The sequence below is a fragment of the Penicillium digitatum genome, chromosome 4 (assembly GCF_016767815.1).
Source record: "Penicillium digitatum chromosome 4, complete sequence".
NCBI lineage: Eukaryota > Fungi > Ascomycota > Eurotiomycetes > Eurotiales > Aspergillaceae > Penicillium > Penicillium digitatum.
In genome coordinates, this window is record NC_089387.1 from 810,652 (window position 1) to 828,638 (window position 17,987).

Consider the following 17,987-nt stretch of genomic DNA (forward strand, 5'->3'; position numbering starts at 1 on the left):
GAACTTATGAAACACAAATCCAGCTATGACGCCTAAATTGGTGCTCGTAAGCATCGCCTGCTCTATTATAAATGATATCTCACTTTTTGTAAATGCAATTGGTCCTGCAAAAGGTCCCAAGATATGAGAATCACCATATTTTTGAAGCCTTAGACTTCACTCTTCTCCCCCTTAAACAACCCCTTGACACGATCATTCAGCAACCCAGCCACACCAAACAGCGACCCAATACCAAAGCTCCAACCTCTCACACGAACGGTGTAGATAAAGAAATAAACCAAAGCCCAGTTAATCATCACAAAAGCGAGGAAAATTCCAAAACAGCGCCACTTATCCCCAACATGAACATTTAAATTCGCCATATACTGCTCGCCATCCTTGTAGGGACAGTACTGGCAATCCGCCGTAGCCTGGGGGTTAACCAAGTACCCAGCCTTGGCAATAGAATTGACGAAGTCAGCAGCATAAGCATCGCAAGTTTTTCCAGGCGGGGGGTTGAAGTGCGTAGCTTCCAGCGATGAACATTCAACCTGGACATCTGGCAAAACAGCCGAGAGCACACCGCGCAACCACCAGGTCACCGGGTTGACGTAGTACATCCAGTATTTCCAGAAGACGGGGTAATCCGAGTAAGGGCGGACAATACCGTTGAAGAGATTGACCATGACGAAGAAGAAGGGGAGAACGTTCGAGATGACAGTGTAAGAAGGCGCAAATGCGCAGATCCACTGGCCCCACGATGCCTGAAATAGGAAGAATAGGACAGTCATCAGGAAGACGTATCCTGCGTTTGAAGAGTCGGTTGGGAATCCGACTGGGTAGTACCACAGCAGCCAGTAGATCAGGCCTGAAATAATAGCAGCAGGGATCTCGCAGACGACGTTTGCTGTGCAGAAGGCGACCCAGCCGTAGATGCGGGATGGGTATTCTCGTGCTTCCCAAAGGGCGCGGTTTACGTAGAATTTGGGCACAATGGAGTTGAGGACGATGGGCGGGATGAGGATGATTAGGAAAACGGAGAACATTCGGTCTTGCATTGAGGCTACTGTGTTTGAGAGTATGTAGAAAGTGAAGCCGTTGAAGATACCGATGATGACTGAGACGAAGAGTTTGCCGTAGTAGTAGGATGGGTCGCGCCAGTAGTTGTTGAAGAGACGTTTTGTTAGCTGGAGAGTTTGGGTTGAGGTTGGGGCTGCGAACTCGTAATTGGCGGAGACGGATTCCTCGATGGGAAGTTGGCTTCGCTCTGTGCGGATGCGTTCGATTTCAGCGAGCATTTCGCGGTTTTGGTCTGATTTGCGCCATTCGGCATTCCAGTCGACGAGTTTTCCGTTGCGGTGGGTTGCTTTCGCAGCTGTTTCGAGAATGAATTCGGCGACGTTCTTTGAGGGTGGGCAGTCGAAGCCACGGTCGCTGAAGTACTTGACTACGCAAGTGCCATCTTTGCCGACGGGGCCGAAGTAGAGGGTATTGCCTCCCGGATTGAGGGCGAGGATCATGTCAAATTGCTGGATGATCATGGAGGAGGGCTGGTGGATCGTGCAGACGATGGCTTGACCGGCTTGAGAGAGTTTCTTGAGGAAGCGGACGATGGAGAATGCAGCTTGGCTGTCGAGACCAGAGGTGGGTTCATCCAGGAAAAGAAGTAGATTGGGCTTTGCAGCGAGCTCGACGCCAATGGTGACCCGCTTCTTCTGCTCGACGTTGAGAGAGCCGATGATGGCGTCCTGGATATGCTCGAGTTCGAGAAGGTCGATAATGCGGTCCACGTAGTCAATTTTCTCCTTGTGTGAGACATCGCGGGGTTGGCGGAGGATAGCTGAGAACTCGAAGGCTTCGCGGATAGTAGAAGTGTTGTCGTGCAGATCCATTTGCTCACAGAAACCTGTGCCACGCTGGAAATCAGCACCCAGCTCATGGCCATCGACGAGCATATCGCCGGTAACCACACCTGTCTTCTGGCGCTGGGCCACGGTATTGAGTAGAGTCGTCTTTCCAGCACCGGAGGCACCCATCAGGGCGATCATGACGCCGGGTTTGGCATAACCATTGACACCGTTGAGGATCTTGCGTGTTCCGTTGCCATAGGGGACAGTGTATTCTACATTCTGCCAGGTGAAGCAACGCTCACTTGAGGTCAGGCGATTGAAAGAAGCATCATCATTGGCAGTGATCTGGCCACGAGCAAGAGCGGCGTTGTCATTTGCGTTGGCGACCTTCTCTTCATCGTTGGTGGACAGTGCAGCGGCCTTCTTAGTGCGCTTGGACTTTCTGAAGACTAGAGCACCGCCCCCACTACCAACGAATGAGAGAGTCTCAGCAGCAAGGACAGTCACCAGAATGTAAAGCACGGTGAAGGCAATGACAACACCAAAGTTGCGCCATAGATGGCTGCGCGTGAACTCAAAGTTGGCAGTCAAGTACTGAACTCCAGTAACAGATGTTTCGCCCAATGACGACCCAGTCAAAGCACATCCCTGGTATCGGGGATCCATGCCGGGACCTTGTGGGATAAGCTGGGAGGGATTGCAGTCCATGTCACGATCGGAAAACTCGTTTGTCAAGACGGCCTCGTAACTGTACGCGATGGGGTTGACATAGAACAGCCAACCGAACCAGATGGACTCCTTGATAAGAGTCTGCTTGGGAATGACATAACCGACATACAACACAAGCAGATTCAGAGCAATACCACCAAAACGCACCGCATCATCGATCGACGGTGACAGCGCAGCGAACATGCGGTAGAGGGAGGTGAGGCAGAAGGTAGTCATGTACACGAACAGGAAATAGATGAAGAACTTGGAAGCTGTGATATCGAGACCACTCAAGAAATAGACGATAATCGTGAATGGAACGACCATGCTGAGGATAGCAGGGAAGTCGACAATAACGCGGGCAATAGAAACCGCAGAGGGACGGTAGAAAGCGTAATCCTTGTGACGGGCGACGATGCCGCGTCCAGTGACAGCCGGCATTAGCTCGGTCAATTGCATCCAGCCAAGGAACAAAATCGAGAAGAACAGAGCACCTCCCCGCGAGAAAGCGCCGCTGGTATCGAGGGACTCTCCATAGAACAAGGAGGAAACGATGAGGGCGTTGGAAATGACAATAAAGTACTTTGTACACAGGGAGGTTTTGTCGCCCCGGAGTAGCCAGAACTCGCGCTGTACACAGGCCATGACCTGACGGACGAATGAGACGGTGTATGGCGACATCTTGGAAACGGACTTCGACTTGGACTGTGCAACCGTGGATTGGAAGCGACGCGTGTCCTCCTGCTGCGTATCTTGGAGAAGTTTCTCATACCTGGAGACATCCTTCAAGATACGGTTGTGGGCCTGACTATTCTTGAAGGTGTTTTCGAGTACCTCGGCGGTTTTGGGAGTGGATGCTTCACGGCCAGGCTGGAACTCGCGGGCGTTGGGGTCGCAGAGCGAAGTGAGGAAGTCGGCTGTCGTCGATTGCGCGGGGCAGTAGAAGCCCAGATCGATGAAGTATTGTCGTGCTTCCCGGGCTGGACCTTGGTAGAGCATACGGCCCTCGTCAATAACCATCACCTTGTCCATGAGCTCGTAGATGCTCTCTCCAGCTTGGTAGAGGGTGACGAAGGTAGTGCGCTTGCTGACATCGGTCATGATGCGGAGGGACTTGGCGTAGTCCAGTGCAGTGCTCGCATCTAGACCGCGAGTCGAGTTATCCCAGCAGACAACTGTAGACTTGGTGGCCAGGGTCTCTGCGATACTCACACGCTTGCGCTCACCTCCAGAAACACCGCGGACATACTCGTTACCAACGAGGGTATTCCTGGTGTGAGTGATACCGAACATTTTCAGCAGGGCGTCAACAATAATGGGGATGCTTTCCCGGTCCTGCTTGCGAGTTTTGTTGATCAGGGAGAATTTGAGAGTTTGCCAGACGGTGAGCGATGGGAAGTGCTGGTCATCTTCGGGGTTATAGTTGACTTCTCCACGGAAGTGCTTATTCTGGTCCTCAGATGACAGACCACCATAGCTGACCTCCCCACGGACACCAACAAAAGCACCACGGTCGTTCGCAATCGCCTTGAGGAAGGTGGTACAACCAGCACCGGGACGGCCTAGCACTAGCATCATCTCACCTTCGCGCACAGCACCGCTGAAATCATGGATCAGATCGCGAACAGGCGGTTGCTTGCCGAACCGCAGCTGCGGCACGAATGTGCAGACGAGATGATACAAATCTGGGCCAAAAGTACCGATGACAGCCTGGGGAAGAGTGCGCACGAAAGAGGCGCCAGTCTCTACCCCCTGCACGGTAAGGTTCTTGAAGACGACGCCGACCTTCTTGGCCGGTTCGCCAGCGGTCGTGCGACGCTCCAAATGACCACCAGTCAAAAACTCCCCCAGATTGAAGCTGTCGTCCGCTTCATCCTCGGTCTCTTCTTCGTCCGTGACCTTTTCTTCATCGCGGTGGTTGGCTGGCGATTTTCGACGGCGATTGCTCTTGATGACAGAACGGGTGCGGTTCAAGCTGAGACGGGTGAGTTCGCGGCGCATCTCTTCCATGTCCTCCATGGCGCCACTGCGAGAGACGCCATTTCCAGCCTCCTTCTCTCCCCAGCGGCCATCACCTTCACTGATGGTCGAGCTGACAGTCGAGCTGTCGGTTAAAGTTGGGTCGATGGGAGCTTCGGCAATCTTGTGGAATTGTTCCGTGGTTTGTTGTTCGAAGCTTGCATCATGGTGATAGGTCTCACCAGTTGAGCTGGATTGCTGCCTGAGAGACTGAGTATAGGCTTGGGAACCCAAGACGGGATGTGACTGTTCAGAATGCTTCTCCATGTTAGGATTCTGATGGGTTCTATTTTCCGGTAACCCTGGCAAATAGCAGATCAATGTATTATGTTATAGCCAGCCTACTCAGAGGATGGGATTTGAAGAGAATGGAAAAAAAAAAGGAAATTGAAATGGAAGAAACAGGACTATTAATGAAACATCAAGGAGAAGAGCAAAGAAGATATTTCGACCTTTTTATCTCGGAAACTCTCAGCATTCACTGCACCCTAGGTGGCATTTGTCAGTCGCTAAAAAAAAGGATATTCCCTAAGAATCAAACATGAATGAATGAACGGTATCATGAGCCAAAGTTGTAATGAGCTACATTGGAGCAGTGGAGTACATGACTCAAAAGTGAATCAGGTTTGGGCCTTTACGGAGATAAAGTCGACCAGGAACTAGCTGAGATACTGATACTTCATTGGTTTGACATCACTCGTCATCAGAATATCCTTTCCTATCAGCCGTGAGGCTTATGCAAGCACGTGGGGCTGGGAAATATAGTCCGGTTTTGTAGATTTGTTTTTTTTCTGAGTTCTAATGTAGAATACGAATTAACAATCTTGCTCACAAATCTAATAAGGTCAAACCCGGTAGGGAATACAATAAGTGTGGAAGATTGAACTCCCTATGTTGCAAAATTCCATCGGCACGCTTGCCTTGAGCTTCTGTAGTTCGGCGACTTTCCCGGATCTCACTGATCCACTCGGCCCAAAGTGTACATTAGAGGGATCCCCGTAATTGGGCTGGGATCTACATTTTAGTTAAGCTTGGAAATATATCGGAACCAGGGCCTAAATTCACGCCGAGAGCTCAGCACTGCACGGTCTGGGTTCTGTATTATTCTCCATATCACGTAGACTTAATAAATAGTACAATGTCAGCACTCCATGGCATCTTGTACAATTGCCATTTTTAAATGCCAACCCTTACACATATCTGATTTCCAGAACTGATTTCCAGGATTCCCGGGTAACATTTGAAGCCCTGATCAAACCCATACATGTCCACGTTGTCGTGGAAGATAGATCACATGTCATGCATGCTTCACCTACCGTTGGGCATCTATGTGGTTTGTTTTAAATCCGATGGAAATCCATAGAAATCACATGCATGTCGGATATTACTACATATGTGCAATTCTCATTGCAAAGAGACGGTCTGACTCGTGTTGAAAAAGCCAACATTGGAATAATATACAAGTAAACACGGACTCGGCCTAGTGATTGTGATCACTACTTACGTTTAGCAGCTGCTCGAACAATTCGCTTTTGGATTTCTTCCTTGGAGAGGATCTTTACAGCGCTGTTGGAGAAGACGTAGCTGAGTCCAGACCAAAGGGTGGTACCGGCAACGAGGTACCTAGCATTGGTCAGCAAAAAAGAACCAATGAAACGAAACAGCAATCAGTGGAAAGTAGAATTTAGAAACCAGAAAAAAAAAATCAAAAAAAAACATACAACAGTGAGGATTCGCTGGTGGTCACCCACCCAACTACTAACTCACCGGCGTGTGGCTTAAGTACGGCTGAGCGGACGGGAAGCCCTGTTTTCCACACCCTGTGGTCGTATGTGGTAGGCATAGCTCCAAGGTGCCTTAGGGTGGAGCACCAGAGATCGGCCTTCCAGATTGAAGAAAAATAAAGAAGTGAAAAAGGAATTAAAGTGGGGATATATAAAACAAGAAAAAATCAAACTTACTGGAAACCAGTCATCGCCTCGCTCAACTGCCAGGCACTGACAAACGCCTCAGGGACCACAGGCAGTGCAATTGCACTACCCACCAACACCAACTGCAAGGCAGTATTGATCTTTGAGATCCCAGTAGGTTTGACCTCCGCTGAGGGAAGCGAAAAGTCCCAGTACCGGGCCATAGTCTTAGGCTCAGGCAGCGAAATCCAACGGTAGTAGATAGCCGAGGTACTCAGACCGACATCGCGACCGAGGATGATCACAGCCAGCCAAACTACTCAGAGCGTCAATCCAGGTCCATGTCCACATACCACCAAGTGATCAACAGGAGTATACTTACTCGGAAGGGAGCCATTCACGGCCAGACATGCGACACTAATGGTCATCAATAGCTTGTCGGCCATGGGATCGATGATGGTTCCAACCACGGTTTGGAGGTTATACCGCCGGGCGATGTACCCATCGACGAGATCAGTGATACCGGCATAGGCAAACAGGGATAACGCTGCCGTGTGGTAGTTGTGGACTAGGAGATACCCGACCACGGGGGCGGCGAGCAGCCGGGATAGCGTGAGAATGTTGGGCACGGTGTAGATATTCTCGTGAGAGGTTGGCAGGGGAATCCGTGATAGAATAGGGGTTTTCTTGGATCCCTCAGGTCTACGCCGGGTTAGTCACTAGTTTGGATGACCATTATCCCATTTGGATATTGGGTATGTCGGCTTGAAGGCTGTAGACTTACTGTTCAGGGGTGTTGTTTTCTGGCGATTTTGACCCGGACCATCTTTGCTGGGTGAAGAATGATGGTGAAATCAGATTGGCCTGCAAGCAGCTAGGTTTCAATCCTCTGGTGGACAGTCAGAATTGAATAAATGAAGACACGACAAACGACCATACCCGGTTTGTAATCGGCTCAACATCGACTGTCCTGATGTAGACAGACACCGGAATTCGTCCCTCCGAAGAGCTTCAGTCTTGAACACATTGGACCGACCAGAAAGACGTGCATTCTTGGATAGCACTTGGAATCCCTGCCGGCTCGCCCGAAGGGACAACTGGGCCACGAATGAGCCAATCATGGTGACAACGGCAGGCGTTGGGAGAAAGCCAAAATTGACGAGTGGCACCGATGATCCCAAATTTTTAATTGCGAGCTTCAGATGTGCAAAACCGGACGTTGTCGGTTTATGGAATGGTGATTCGGTCTAACCTTGGAAGTGATAAGCCAGGGGATAGACCAACGGAAGCTGTCGCGTCGCACAATTGCTCTTGAACGGGCAAGTTCGAACCTCCAACTCAATATAATACAACCAAACAAGCCGATAGCGCAAAGAATGTTAATAAAAGGACAGACTGTTATATAGTACAAACACAATCTAGGGATTGTTAGCTGGATGTTCGGAATTCGGGGCAACTTGACTGAGTGGGACATACATATAAGTAAATCAGAAATAAAGAGGTCACTTCTACCAGGCTTTCAATGAGCTAGAACAAAAAGCTCTAGATCACGGTCGCCTGAGGTTGGATGAACATTGGAGATTGCACCTCGCGATGAGTTTCTGGTCGGATAAATATTTTATCCGCCCGTTTCTATATCCTCCACCTTCAACAACCTATCCTTCCGATAATTTTTTTCATTTTTGTATATGAAATAAAGTGATATTGTTTGTGCATCTGACGAAATGAATATTATGAAAAATGACATCATCACCTTTGGGTTCTCCTTTTCAGCAGTCGTGCCACGATGATCATGATGATCATGGTGACCAGGCCTATGCTCACCTGATAGCCTATACTACCCCTGTGACCTAGAACCCCAGGTGATTAAAATCATCATCGATCGGAAATATTTCCTTATATCTAGTTTTGTTAGCCGAAAGATCAGACAGGACAATATGCTACGCAGGTCTAGACAAATTACCCGTGTCCGCGTCTAGAAGGAGCCCTAGAGTCAGATGGAGAACAAGACAAGCCTGCAAGAACGAAACTGCGGTCTTGTCGCTTTGCGATCTTCACGATGTCGTTTACTTCTGTCCAAAACGGGTGTGTCTCAGACTCACGCTTGTTGATTCCAATCCACAGTGTACCGTCAGTCAAAGAAAAGGAACCATCAGATCCAAATATAGCGAATCCACGCCTTACTATCAACCGTGCTCTCATATATGAGCGCCGACTGCCTGGCGATGCGTATATTACTGCACACGTTCAACGACTTCAGCATGGCTATTACTCCAGCGCCGTCGTCTCGGACCAGGGCGCTGAATGTGTAGATTTTCTTGCCATTGCATTCACCTTTCATTCGCCGCACACCATCACGCACCGTATCAGGTCCGCCAATATTAGTGTATCAGTTCGGGGAAACTGTGATCTTACAAGTTCGAAGTCTTGCCCTTGTCATGCGCCCGGTAACCCACGCTTCCTTATGCACGCGCCGCACCTGCTCTACGGCATTGTTTCCCCGGAGACCATGGAGTGGAAATTCAGCCTGGCTGGGTCCCTCGGAATCTCGGAACTACCTGTCAGCGCAAGCGTTGTTCCCTCGGGGAGCCTCAGTGGACGGTACAAGCGGTACGAGATGATGCGCATCCAAGGCTCCGCACGTACTTTGAAGAGCCCAGCTGGTCGCGAATTCGATGTCGAAGCTGGCAAAATCGTCTGGTCCATGGAAGAGAACAATTTTCAGCGATCTGGTCTGCCGCGCGAGTTCACCTTTGTCATGTTGATTCAGAAACTCACGACAAACAGCAACATTTCGCTGTCCATCGATGTCGACCCCGTCATCGACGCTATGATTGGCAATTATCCATCCTTGCTGCTGAAACTGCCCGAGTACCAACCTTTGCCGTGTCGGGGCGTCGATTTCCAACAAGAAGTCGGACAGCGATTTGAGCCCGCGGATCCGGTGCGCGGATTCAACTTTGCAGAACTCGGGGGCATGTTCGATGAATACATCGCCATGCCAGGAGGGAAGTTCAGCCGTCAGGTATGTTCTCCAACCAAGAGACAACTGAATCACCGAATGAGCACAACGTGAGTCGAAACTAAGAGGCACTTCTCTCAGATCCAAATTCCAGCCGAGACCGGCACCCCTGACAATCACTTTCAGGGCACCTGCGTAGGCCAGTACGGGCCTCCCAACCCAATCCCGTACCAACAACAGCTGCAGACCCACAACCTGGCTCTCCAAAACAGCAATTTCTCCCGGCAGAACAACCTCCTACAGACAACCCTAAAAACCCTCTGGACAACCCAGCCGAAGGAAACCCCTCAATCCCGCAAGCAGGTATCTCTCCAGAACCAAAAACAAGGCCAAGGCCACTCTTCCCCCCATCCTCACTCTCACCCAGCACCAAAATCCCCCTCCACCCTCCCCCAAACTGCCAACATAACAATCCCCCTCAATCTCCACCTCCACCTCGATCCCACAACCACCCACCTCACCAACCTGGCGCGAACAAGCCCAGGCCATTCCCCCCGTCCCCCACGTCATACATCAAGCCTACGGCGTACACAGGTGCGGCAGTTCCCCGCGCGCGCGGCGAGCGGAGCATCAAACGCCACCTTCATGAACACCTCGCCCAGCTTGACAGAATCGATGATTCCGCATACGGACATGCACTCGCAGTGGTGGGGCCGCACTCTTTCGGAATTTGTGGAGGGGGAGGGTGATGAAGAGGAGTATTAGATGCTGCGGCGGTGGAGGACGCCGATTCATACATCTGGGACTTCGAGGCGCGGTGCGGGAAAGGAGTCGGTTAAGGTCTTTTGTCGAACTGAATAGCAGGTAGGAAGTTTTTTCCTTTCTTTCTTTCTTTCTTTCTTTCTTCCTTCCTTCATTTTCTTTCGTCTGGTCTTTAGTCCGGGTGAGATGTGCTGTGTCGGATGCTCATCATTCTTCTTCTTTGACAAGTCTTGATTTTTTTGAATTTTTTTTTTTGCTTATAAGGTGTGTATAAGGTGTGTATTGTCCTTCGTACTTTGGTCTTACTGTCGATCATAGTCCATGTGGATACGTGTTTGTGTTCTAGTATATCAATTTGTGGAACTGTTTATTTGATAAACACATTGTCGATACACGAATTCGTGGTAGGTCAGTTCTGTTACTATTTGAGGAGATTATGGTGCATAAATAACACTTGGTTATAATGTAAAGACCTTTGACTATGCATTTGTTAGAAATGGTAGGAAGCTGTAATCATAGTGAGGAATGTACATGGACAGCTGATATAACCGGGTATTTCTACTTGATTTCAAGCACTATGCTTTCCAAATGGACTATTAATTGTGGCCGAAGAGCGCCGCAGCAGAAAAGTGAAGCTGCACCTTGATGTAAAAATCAAATGGGGCGTAGAACAGGGCCAAATGCCAGTAAAGCAATAAGATTAACTATTTAACACAGCAAACAAGCTCCAAAGAGAATATATCTAATGCAAGCTAATATTAACCTTAAAAAAGCATAAAAAAGGGACCCGCGGAATATGCCCAAGCGATTCTTTGACGACATCTGTCGTGGTCTTGTAACTCATACCGTATCTATCATGCTAATACATGCACACAGAGCAGGGAGGATAGAGAGAGATGGTAAAGTAAAGAGTACAGTAGTTAGAAAGATTTAGAGCCAGGTAGAAGCAGCTAATTAGGGAATGATACATATCAACCACCATTAATGCACAGAGCCTATAATCCATACTATCGAATACGGGGAATCGAGTTTGAAGTACATGCAGATGTTGATGATAGCCAGAACAAGTCCCAGTCCCAGAACCAAGAAAGGAAGAGAGGGACATGTAGAAGCAATTTTTGACCAGTGGGCATGGGGTGAGATTGGAATCACTAAACCCTGTCCCGGTGGAACTGGATAGAACAAAGAATCAAGAATCAAGAATCAAGAACTGGAATCCGCCCAGACCAGACGTTGGAAAAAAAAACCAGTGACATCGTTTGTGATCGCACTAGACAAACATACAGGGAGCAGTCTTAGTAGCGAATAAACATAGATCGAGCATAGAGATCATGGAGGAAAGTGAAATGTAGGAGTCAGAGTCCCAAGGTAAGAAGTAAAGGAGTAGTAAAATAAAAGTAGAACCGTTTTGAGGTTATCGGGTTGTTGCATGACATCGTAAATAATAAAAGAACGCCACCCACCCTGGTTCCCAGAACAGAATCAATATCAGAGAGCCACCGGAAGGGAAGAAAGAAAAACAAAAAGGGGTAAAGTTAAAGCATAGAAAAAGCACAAAAAGCCACCGCCGTAAGAGACCATCAAGCAAACAGACCATAACCATATAGACAAGAGACGAGCACAGCCGCTGTCAGGTACATATTGTAGCAATAAAACGGCGTTTTCCTCCCAAACATAACAGAACAGAAGCGTGAGGTCTATCTCCAGGCCAAAGCAAATATAAAAGAACAAACAAAAAAAAAACAAGCAAAAATTCCACCCCGACTCCCACGCTCCATGGCCATGAGTAACACCAAAGACATGGAAAGGTATCAAGAGATTAGATTTGAGGTTGCGCCATTTGAGGTTGTGTCGCCGCCGTAGTTGTCCAGGTTGATATGGGTTGCGTGGCAGCGTAAGGCGCGGGTACGTAGTACTGGGAGCGATCCGTAGCGTAGTAAGACGGATGGATGGGATTGGATTCGCGACGAGGAACATTAGGATCGAGACCAGGCATATTGCGATCAAGTGCTTGGTGTTGGGTTTCCAGTTGACCGGACATGCTGAAGCTGCCGCGGGAGTAGGTGGCCGGGGTGGATGGATCCATGGGGGAAGTGGCGTCCGTTGCTTGGCTGCGCGAAGAGATGGAGGAGTTGCGGTAGGCCGAAGGGCTGTGTTCCGAGGTGGATCTGCGTTCGTTGAGCGAACTGGGGAGTCCTGCGTTGATTCCGCCTGGGATGGAGGCCATGCTGTGGGCGCTCATTGAGTCCATGCTGCTGCCGTAAGGGCCTGCGCGGAAGGAGTGGTAGTCTTCCTGTTTTGGGGGAATGGCATTATGGCCGGGGTTTGGCAGGTACGGATTTGGCGCAGATTGGCCTGCCATCGGTGCGCCCATCGAGTATCCCTGGATCGGGCCTTGCTGCGGGGGATGTGTGGCGGCATAAGGGCTGGGGTGCATGTAGAAGTCGTTTGAGGGATTCGGCATGGCGTAAGTGGGTGGGGCCATCATCTGCGGGCGATATCCATATAAAGCGGCGTGGGGAGGCTCTTGGCTTTCTACGGCATTGGCTTCTAGTTCGTCGATTGGGGAACGGAAGCTTTGTTTCTGGGTGAGTTCTGTGCGGGGTCGGATAAAGCGTAGGGAATCCACCATGGATGGTGGGCTGAGGATGCCGCGCATCACGTCCTCTACGCTGTAGTATGAGACCAAATGGTGGGTCACGCCCAAAACCGTCACGCTCATAGTCTTCTTGACTAACCCGGAGTCCTTGAAGCCGTATGAATCTACCAGGGACCCAACCAATGCCCGTTCGAGCTCCGATTGATGGGACGAACGATCTGCGAAGGGGGCCGAACTGGGAGACGTGGGAGAATAGCTTTGGCTATTATCGTGTCGTGGATAAGGTTCGCCGGGCCGGCCAGCCGGCACTGGCCGTCGTGTGGCCTTCTTCATGGCGCGCTTCTTCTCCCCAGGAGGAAAAGGCTTGTCCAGCTCACGGTAAACGAGGAAATTCCCCAGGATGCGACTCGGACTCCAGGTAACTCCATCGGTCCAGCGTTTGATGCCGGATGCGTTCTCCTCATAGATGAAGACGCTGCCGCTGCGCACGAGATGACTCCGTTCTCTGTCATGAGGGCGGCGGGGGACGTGATGCAATACGCCGGTCAAGCAGGCCTCGAAGAGGATCAAGGCGTCTTGAGTGGTTGCGACATACCCGGTAAATGTGGGCTCCAACACGGCGGCGGTCCCGTTTACCATGATGTAAAGTGTGAAAGAGATACAATCCCAGCAATCCCCGGGCTTTTGCGAGTGATATGTTCCCCGATCAAATTGACCAAAGGGTGCTAAAAGGGAAAAAAAAGAAAGGAAAAAGAATTAAGCTAAGAGATCGACCAGGGTATGGAGAAGAAGAGGAGGTTTTTGAGTTGGGACCCCTCAGTTGGAGAAATTCCCAGGGATCGTGATCGGCCAGAAGCACGGGCCTTTCCAGTTCAAGTCAGCGAGTCAACAGGTTGCACCGATTCGATCAGAAAAAAAAAAGATGGGGATCTACTAGAAACCCGGTCCACGGTTTGAGTTGCGGCAATTCCCAAGCTTTCTTTTTTGATTTGGCTCCACTGAGAGAGGAAAAGGAAGGGAATAACTATGTACCTAAATGGGGACCCTGGCTAATTAAGTGTAAGAGAGGGGAAGTAAGAAAAGAAGGGGGGAAAAAGAGAAGGTCTGAGTGGTGATAACTCCACAGGAAAAAATCATGGCACAGTGTGATAGTCATTCGATAATTTAGATTATTAAGATTATTAAGATTATTTAGATTATTTGGAGGATTTTACATTATTGAATGATCCAATATGAGATGCTCTTCCGTTGTTATAGTCTGTCAATTTTATACCGAGTTCGGCCCCTGTAGAAAAAGATGGTATAGACGGGAGTCTAATGGCTTAATGTTAATGTTAATGATAAAACCTCGGAGGGTTGAACCCGGAGAGTACTTGGGATGGTAGAATACTGAGGCCTGGAGTATCAATGACAGATATGACATGCGACATTATGTTTGGAGCGTTATTTTTAATGTGATTTTATATTTCATTTTTTACCTTTGAATTTTCGGCTTTCTTTTTTTTTTTTTTTAAATTTTCTGGATTTGGTTTAGCTGACCCAGGAAATGGAAAATGGGAAAGGAATAAATTAAAAATGGAAGAAAATGGAAAAAAAAGGAGACGATGAAATTCGGGGGAGCGGAGAAATACGGAGAATGAAACATCAAGAGTCATGATTTCACCAAACCCTCCGCGAAAAGCAGGTACGGGTTTACTCTCAAGTAGATCACTACATCACCAGATCCTATCATCAAGAGGTAATCCTCGACAACAAGAGATACCTATACACTCATGTTATTTCATACTGAATTGAGTCCATAAAGGAGAAGAAATGAGCAAGTCAAGATATAATCACCTCCCGTGCCATGGATGTCATCACCCAGGTGGAGCCGTGGATTGAGATCGGATCCGTGACATCGTATGCCAAAAGCCAAGGTAGCGCCAAGTACGGAGTAGTGTTTTTTGACACAGAAACCGCAATTTACCACAGTCGACTTCATTTGCAGGTCCATTCTGAGTCAGCACACACCTGCCTTTTTGGGAAGATCAAAAAGGGAGACAGAATAGAAGCCGATCGTCGCATGTGCCGGTCTTTCTCGAGGGCAGTTGTCTAAAGTACAGGACTGCCGACCAGTGGCCCTCGAAAGTCACCTAGTGCCTTTCATTGGTTTACTCATCCCCACTCCCCCACTTTTCGCATCTCACGCCCCATAAGAGAAATGATCGACTTTTGTCTCAGACAGTGGTTTTAACTGGTTTAACTGGTTTAACCTTAGGAACCTCAAGAGGATCCTAATCCTCCGAAGGGCGTCATGTCTTCTCACAATGGGGCAATGCCACTAATCTCTCCTAGAGAATGGACAGTGCGCGCTATACCAAGCTATTGAAAATTTGAACTCCACCTAGAATTCCGGATGGGTCGTGATCATCCAACGGCAGTCAAGGATAAGATCCTCCACGGTTTGGCGCAGCCAGTCAAATGCGAGTCCAATTCCACTCTCTTGTCATGATTATTATATTCCTTTTTTTCTTTCCTTTTTTTTCCCCTCCGGGTCCGGGCATCGGTGACTTGGGGATTTGCTGCTCCATAACTGGCCTTCCTTTTTGACGGCATGGAGTTTCCCAAGAAGTTGAAAGCGGACTGAGCGTGTCCAGTTCAAGGTAGATCTCCGCCTTGGCTGATTAATTTGGTATACAATCTACATATTTGCCCTCTATATTAATAGACCAAAAAACGGGCAGAGACCTCAGCCAGTGCGCAGAATCCTAATATGGAGAAGAAATCGATGTGCAGAATGGCACTCAGATAAGAAACAAAACAAAAAAGAAGGTTAGGCTTCCGGGTTGAGAGAAAGTTTTCGGTAACTTCTTTTCCTTCTCGGGCTCTCCAGGGCTAGGTTCTCGAAACTTAGGAGGGGAAGAGGGACCCGTACCTAACTTATCAGCTAATACCGTCAGATCAAGAAAAGACGACTGGGGTTCGATTGGGTGGCCAAAACTTTCACGGGAGATCCTCAGCAGATCCAGGCCACCTGGGCACACTGCCACGCTGAGTCTCAGCCTGGCCCATACCAGACACATTGGGTCTCAGCCACCACCCATTGACACGTGGTCGGGCGATGCACCCCGGTCAAGCCATGGAGCTAAGGATTCAGGATCGGCAGTTTTGTGGTTTGAGATAGAGGGAGGATGAGCGAATCACGAGAACATGGGACTTCCCATTTTACGGGTTGCATAAAGTGCTGAGAAGGGGACTTGATAGATTGGTACTCCGTGCTCCATAGCACGGTAGATAATGGTCGGAGGACTGTGTTCCGTTGATTTTAGAGTCACAACTAGGTCCCAGAGGAGTGGTTGGCCACGCTTCTGGAAACCTAATTGACGCGAATGACAGATGTCAGGATCTCAATAAAAGTAGCCATCGTAGAGAAACTAAAGACAGGCGCGATAAAGGAGATAACGTTATTTTCTCTTATCAAAATAATAGGCGTGAATACGTAAGAATGTGAATGTGACGTATCAAGAACAGTATCATCGCCGAGATCCGAGAGAGCCAAGTCTAGACAGAAGAATCAGGAAGGAGCACACCGGGCCAAGATCCAAAGAGATTGATTCGAACATCTTCGAATTAATGCCAGAAATTTTTTTTTTTTTAAATAAAGAAAATAAAATACGGAGCACGGAGTAGAAAGATCTGGACCGAAATCTGAGATCATCGATATTCTGCACAGCCCATCACAAGCCAAGGATTCCTATAAGCGCGTGGAGTTCACGAGACTCCGATTACGGGGAGAAAAGAGGTTAGCGTGGTCGGTTAGGCTGACAAAGGTACCCAATGTCGAGAGAACTCTGTACGGAGTAGCTTGGCATTGCAATCTAATTACCCCACAAATGCTTTTTTAGCAAATCACATCATAACCTCTGAGGAGGGAGACGTATACTCCATGGCTTGGCTCTTTACCACAGACGTTTCAGTAATTTCAGCAACGGGCCATCTCGGTTGATGACATTCTCTCAATGAGCAGCTCATCCGTGGACTTTTCCATTCATCTCTTCGCTGTGAATTGTTCGGAGAAACCCACATTCAAAGATAGTGCACCCGAACCCAGACACTCGGCGCTTTAGATCACACTATGTTTTACAGAGAATGAAGTACCCTGAGTGGGGTCAGACCGGCTAGCCGCTTAAACGGGTTGAATACCAAGTAGGTATTGTAATAAGCAATTGCAGGTCTGTCGGGGAGAGTTTCACTGACAGTGAAAAAGATGGCGTTATTTTTTTTCACTTTTGGTACCCACCTTATTCTCCGTCAAGTACGGAGTATTCTATGCTCCTCAGAAATCAGCTCTAGACCCATCTGGATAGAATTAGCAGCAGTGCGAAGATCGCTTCAAACAAGGCACTGGAGGCCAGGAGGTAATGATAGGCCAATGCACGCATCTTGAAGTAGAAAAATCTCACTCCGAAATAATCCATCCAACTCTTACTAGTCCCGGTGGCGTCCGCACTATATGCTTCCTTAGGAACAATTAAGAAATGCCGCAACTCTCAAGGGTCTAGCACTAGGGGCGATCATCATTAGAGCGCTTGGCGTCAATGAAGATCCAGTTTAGATCACCGACTGCATAGTGGTTTCGGGGGATTGTGGCTCTGTCTTCGGAGGGAGGCTCGGAGAAACTTTGTAGTGTCTTCATCTCCAAATTTATTAATATTAATTCTTATGCATTCTGACGGCGTACTCCGTAGCGTGAAACAGTATCATCTACATCCAACACCTGTACGGAGTACTCCATAGTTGCTATACAATCAAGACGTACGGAGTAGAATCAAGCGAGACGTGCAGTGCATGTGCATCCACACCTGCACCAAATATAGACACCCAAGTATCACTCTGCACTGTGCCACATACACAAGTCCCTACATATAGCCTCGCACAGAGATCATGGGGAGAACAACGGACAACAGCAATGGTGCTACCTCCCGAATTCGTCCACAACCCCGAAGACTGTTTTGGGGACCTGGTTCCCTCCCACCGAAGTACGGAGTCCTCGGGTCCTTGCCCCCTGATTCCGGTTGCCGATTGCCTATTGGCTATCTTGATAGATTACTTTTATTGTCAGATTCCCCAGTTCTCCACAAGAATTCCATCGGTGGAAGTCAATGCGCCATTGGTTAGATTTTTTTGAGACCAGGGTGTGTCTCTGTAGGACAGCAGTG

At 48.8% G+C, this 17,987-nt stretch overlaps 4 protein-coding genes across 4 annotated transcripts; 1 reads left to right on the plus strand and 3 right to left on the minus strand.

Annotated features, from left to right (window-relative positions):
• Nucleotides 1-149: 149 nt before the first annotated feature.
• On the minus strand, nt 150-4,823 carry Pdw03_0269 (ABC drug exporter AtrF; the record flags this gene model as incomplete). Its single annotated transcript, XM_014681970.1, has 1 exon — nt 150-4,823. One exon carries the CDS (start codon nt 4,821-4,823, stop codon nt 150-152), a length of 4,674 nt encoding a protein of 1,557 aa, XP_014537456.1.
• Nucleotides 4,824-6,052: 1,229 nt separating this feature from the next.
• Nucleotides 6,053-8,269, minus strand: Pdw03_0270 (CDP-alcohol phosphatidyltransferase; the record flags this gene model as incomplete). Its single annotated transcript, XM_014681971.2, has 9 exons — nt 6,053-6,179; nt 6,518-6,782; nt 6,849-7,168; nt 7,251-7,355; nt 7,406-7,713; nt 7,770-7,797; nt 7,880-7,884; nt 7,943-7,982; nt 8,220-8,269. The coding sequence occupies 9 exons, from the start codon at nt 8,267-8,269 to the stop codon at nt 6,053-6,055; spliced, it is 1,248 nt and encodes a 415-aa protein (XP_014537457.2).
• Nucleotides 8,270-8,525: 256 nt separating this feature from the next.
• On the plus strand, nt 8,526-9,897 carry Pdw03_0271 (GCN5-related N-acetyltransferase protein; the record flags this gene model as incomplete). The annotated part of the gene is made up of 3 exons (XM_066099554.1): nt 8,526-9,491; nt 9,570-9,791; nt 9,856-9,897. 3 exons carry the CDS (start codon nt 8,526-8,528, stop codon nt 9,895-9,897), a joined length of 1,230 nt encoding a protein of 409 aa, XP_065957281.1.
• Nucleotides 9,898-12,009: 2,112 nt separating this feature from the next.
• Nucleotides 12,010-13,428, minus strand: Pdw03_0272 (Camp independent regulatory protein; the record flags this gene model as incomplete). Its single annotated transcript, XM_014681973.1, has 1 exon — nt 12,010-13,428. The coding sequence occupies one exon, from the start codon at nt 13,426-13,428 to the stop codon at nt 12,010-12,012; it is 1,419 nt and encodes a 472-aa protein (XP_014537459.1).
• Nucleotides 13,429-17,987: the final 4,559 nt, after the last annotated feature.